The 5099-nt window shown below is 33.6% G+C and overlaps 1 protein-coding gene across 3 annotated transcripts in view; it reads right to left on the bottom strand.

Annotated features, from left to right (window-relative positions):
- The window catches only part of LOC108761711 (DENN domain-containing protein 1C), a 66931-nt gene extending 62499 nt beyond the window's left edge, over nt 1-4432 (bottom strand). For 2 of the 3 annotated variants that reach the window (XM_018508408.1, XM_018508425.1), the window contains exons 1-5: nt 4235-4432; nt 1891-2046; nt 1671-1808; nt 1462-1597; nt 1276-1329 (exon numbers count right to left, since the gene is read on the bottom strand). In XM_018508408.1, the coding sequence (XP_018363910.1) occupies nt 1276-1329; nt 1462-1597; nt 1671-1808; nt 1891-2046; nt 4235-4251 (501 nt within the window). In that variant the 5' untranslated portion in view covers nt 4252-4432. The remainder of the gene's footprint in view (nt 1-1275; nt 1330-1461; nt 1598-1670; nt 1809-1890; nt 2047-4234) is intronic. The other variant, XM_018508416.1, reaches the window with a different exon arrangement.
- Between the last annotated feature and the right edge of the window lie 667 nt (nt 4433-5099).

Raw genomic sequence — 5099 nt, 5'->3', positions numbered from 1 at the left:
TGGCACCATTTTATGTCCCCCTCAAAGTCCTAAAACTTTTGTCTGAAACATTTTTCCTTAAAATGCACTGTTCAAGAGATATTTGAGGTGATAGATTAAAATGGGACACCCTGTATATTAATACCTAAATTACTTGAGATGAAAATTTCAAGACATTCTTGAATAATGCATTTTGGGGTATAATTACCTTTAAAAAAAGTGTAATCATATATTGTAACTGCACTATAATAAACTAATATGTTATAAACTATTGATCTTTTGATAATTTTATTATAATACCCTTACAAAGATAATTAAAGGACTATTACTCCGGTAAATAAAATTATATAAAATATATTATATAAAATATATTATATAAAATATATTATGTTAAATAATATTATATAATTAATATTAAATATAATATATAATTAATAATATTATATAATGCTATTTTTGCGCGCGCGCGCGCGCGCGCGTACGCATGCGCATCACTGAACTATATATACACTGGAATGGGCATCGAGGAAAATCGTGGCCGCAATTGATCAGCCGCCATTTTGATTTGGTGCGATATTTGAACGAATTAGAAGCGTTCGCGTGTGCGTTGCGATCGATGTATCGATCGATGTACTATCGATGTATGAAAATCTATATGGACATGAATGGTATATAAACAAAAATAATGTCACTTCAATTATTGTTACCTATGAAATGAAAGGCTCTTTTTACTTCTCTGTCCACACCCAGGCACACAGCACTTCATGTTGATGTTTTGTAGACAGTCATGCGATTTTATAATCCTTCAAATATAACCTCACACACAATAATCTTGTTGACATATTCGTCTTACTTCTTCTTCACGTGAGAATATGCAGAATACGAGTCTAAAAAAGTAACATAAACTCAATTGCGCGTTTGAAGCCGGTCACACTTTCCAAAAATGACACAATAACACGTTCGATCACCGTCTCATATACTATATGCGTAAGTGCGCATGAGCACCTGAAAGCTTCTGATTTGCTCAAATATCGCACCAAACCAAAATGGCGGCTGATCAATTGCGACCACGATTTTCTATGCTTTACAGAGGAGATGCCCATTCCAATGTATATATAGTTTAGTGGTGCGAATGTGCATGTAAGTGATGTAAGCGAGCGAATGAATGAGTGAGCGAGTAAATAGTGAGTCAGTGAGCAAGTAGGCAAGTGAGTGAGTATTCACGCGTGTGTGTATGTGATTGGACTATCAAATAAAACATATTCCGCATCTAAACTGTTAATTATTATTACTTACATTTTCAGGAATACTAGGTAATTGAAACTGTTTTGGGCTTTGACAAATAAAATTCTGAAAGAAATTTTAAAAAAGTATTAAAATAGTGTATTCAGCAGATAGATAACATTATATATATAAATTTCTTATTAAACACACTTAACAGTTTAGTAAATTATGACATGATGGAGTTTAATAATTACTTACCGCTGTAGAATTTGGTAAAGGGATAGATATGGAGTTTCCAGGTACTGGAACCCCACAAGTATATATAATTTCAAGAAATTTCCAGGGATCTTCTCCACTAGCATTGCTGGTTAAAGATGCAATATGATTCAAAAGTCTACAATGAAAAATTTAATATTTTGATCTATTTTGAACACACGTGAGCATTTAAGTAATATATTTTGACTAACTTGTAAAACGTTTCGTGCCATGGGAGGGTGCTTAAGACTACTAAAGCCGTTTCTGTTTTGGGATCATGACGGCAGAATCCAAAAGTCCATTTTGAATCTATGCTAGTGAGCACAAATGAAAAATGTTGTACTAATAAACTAAAACAAAAAATTATAACAAAGAAATATAATAGGACAAAGACAAAAGATTATAGTTGCATGATAATCAATGTTAACATACTTCTCAAATTCACAAGGATATGCAAATTTAGGAACAGATTTCAATATTTCTTCATCTGAAAAGGAATTGGGATATTTTTGGAGAATCCAAGCTGGCTTCTCCCTTATTGGTGCAGCTACTTCACAGAAACATTCAAAAAGTTGTTTGACATTTTCTCTGAAAATTTCACCAAAAAAACATCAATGTTTACATGATTTGAATAAAATATAGCTTGCAAGTTATGAAGGTATTGTAACAAAATTTTAAAAATAATTATGTTGAAAATTTTATAAATAATGATCATACATAATTGTATGACAATAATCATAAAATATATTTTTTAATATTTTTTTATATTAAATTCTATTTTTTCTTATATTTTTTTCTTTTACAAACATACAGCAAATTTTACAAGAATATAAAGATATAAAATAGATTTTGTTGAATAAAGCAGAAATCTTTTGTTATTGCAAAACCATCTGACTGCAATATAAAAATAACTGCTCTAGAAATCCATTATGTACCTTGAAATGAGATAAAAGTTACAAAAATGAGTAAATTTACAATATTTATAATTTTATTAGGAACTCTCATCTGAATGCTTCCTAGGAATCATGTTATCCTTATTTAATATTTGGGAAACAACAAAGATAAAATAATACCTGAATGGCGCTCAGATGGGAATCTGAACACAGCCGTTAGTTAACATCTAGTAAATTTATTTATTTTGTAATTTATACCTCATTTCAAGATATGCAATCATGTTCCTGATGACATCTCGCTCAAAAGAATTCATTAGTGGAGATCTACAATGAATCAGTAGCAGGTAGGTTTTAGGAGTTGGCTGCAGACCACTGATACACCAATTTAGACCAATCCTAATTCATCAATTATCCTTTGGACTCGTTTTTGACTTACTAACTACAGACTAAAGGCTCATTGTAGACTCAACTTTACATCAGAATCAGTGATTCCATATACAAAGGAAAAATATATTATATTTATGCAGCCTGATTTATGCCGAAGTTATAACATCCGATGTTTATTACTGATGTTAAGGCCCTGCACAATAAAACAAATATTAGGAACAGAAATAAATATTAAGATTTCAACCTGTCAGATACCAGTTACATCGGAATACGTGGTTTCTGGTAGGTTAAAATCTTAATATTTATTCCTATTCCTAATATTTCCTCCATTGTGTGGGAAATGCTCCTTAAATGCTGTGTAAATTTTATTTTACAACAAAATTATTATATTGATCTAGTTACTCAAAGCCATTTGGTGAAGAGGTTTATGCTGATTCTACAATAAGTTGGTAATTGGTAGTCCTAAATCTTAGTCCAAATCTACAATGAGTCAGTGACTGCGTTCAGCAGAACACAACAGTTTTGGAACCGTTTTATGATTGTCTGCTGAGACAGGACCATTCCTTTAGATCTAAAAGTATAATCCAATATGCAAAGAAAACTTCCAACAGTTGCAAAATAAACGTTTTGCTGAACATAGCCAGTAATTGGTAGTCTTAGAATTTGGCTGCACCATACCTATGCAGTAGCTGAAAAATCAGAATTTTTGATTTGACAATGACTACACAAATCTATTTCAATTTTTTGGGAATTAAAATGGATAGAAATGGATTCGTGTGGACATTGCCGAATACATAATTTTGATTTTTCTGATACTGGGCACCAGTTCAGACAGTGCAGAAATAAAGAACAGACTTAATAAGACTACCGTCTTAAGATTGATCAAATTAGATTTTATTCCTTCCCATCAGTCGAGCTATACGACTTGCTGTATATTCAACAAGCAACACAAATGACAGTGTGACACACTAGATCATTACATCTTTATTATTTGTCAATGGTAAACAAAGATGACATGATCACTCTGTCGCACTATCTCTTGTTAGAAGGCACACACAGTCACCTATTAAGTTAAGATTGGTTAAAAATTAAGATTTCCGACTACCGACTCATTGTAGAATTAGTTTTAAGTTACTACAGCGACGTAAAAACGACGTGTAAACGGCCACGATATTATAATGCTTACGTAAATCGGGCCGCGTAAATGTAACCTAAAAATTCACTTTGCTCGTTGAATCATTTACATGCTTTCGTTCGGCTTGGTGGAAATACAATAAACCTAAGCGTGTAAACGCGGCTCACTTAAATAGGAGTTATAACAGCGTTACTATGAATCTAAGCACAAAGATGACTATAACTGGGTCGTGAAATGTAAGTCATAGTTATAAGTTAATCAAAACATTGTACGTTCACTTACGACTTACGACTACGATTCACATTTCACGATTCAGTTAAATCGAAGTTAAGAAACCGTGTAAACGTACTAATAGACTTGCCTTAATCTAGATCCCATGATAACAGCTTGAAAAAAGGTAATTCCTCAATTTAGCAATCACAATCACAAAAGTTAATAAAAAAACATACAAATTGATGTGGTTTTCATGAAACAAACAAATCTAGCTAAAAAAAAGTGTCGCTCTGCCCCGCAAAACGGGAATTAACAGTAGAAGTTTGCCACTATTGAGGTTACAAAACCTGTCATATCCAAATAATGCAACGGATCCTTCCACTATGAAACTGCGCATACATTGGAGTGCATTGGAGTCACGTCACATGTGTATATAAACAAAATTGCCAACTTATGAGAGTAGAACCACGAAGTAAAGGTGCCTTTTCATGCGGACGTTCGACCTTAGAACATAATAGACGTTCGCTAATATCATCCGGGTGCTCCTATGTATCACTTTATCCTTATTTAATATTGAGTAAACAATAAGGATAAAACGATACATACCAATGCAAACGCTACTAACACTTCGTATAGCCAATATCGCGATAGTGATACTGATAGCGTTTTCGATTGGGGTGCACTGGCTGCACTCAGTGTCAAGAGCGTGTTCGATTGGCAGTGCCAATGCGCACTTGGCTAGTGTCACGTGTTCATTTGATCGCGCGACACTCGCGTAGTGCGCACTAAGTGGCACGAGATATTTTGACGGTGCCAGTTCAGTGCACGTTTTATCACAGTTATAGCGTTTTCGATTGGGCAAAAGTTAGTGCGCACTGGTGCGCACTCAGTTCACACCAACACTGGACGAGTTCCATAGGTTGCACTGAATAGTGCAAGTTCAAAAGAATACGCCAAGATTTTCAGTGCTAAAGCTGAAACTCATTTTTGTTCACTTTGAAGCAATGTTCAAC

Source organism: Trachymyrmex cornetzi, unplaced genomic scaffold, assembly GCF_001594075.2.
Source record: "Trachymyrmex cornetzi isolate Tcor2-1 unplaced genomic scaffold, Tcor1.1 scaffold1094, whole genome shotgun sequence".
Lineage (NCBI taxonomy): Eukaryota > Metazoa > Arthropoda > Insecta > Hymenoptera > Formicidae > Trachymyrmex > Trachymyrmex cornetzi.
The sequence above is the reverse complement of the archived record's forward strand: the minus strand, read 5'-3'. Positions and strand labels throughout refer to the sequence as shown.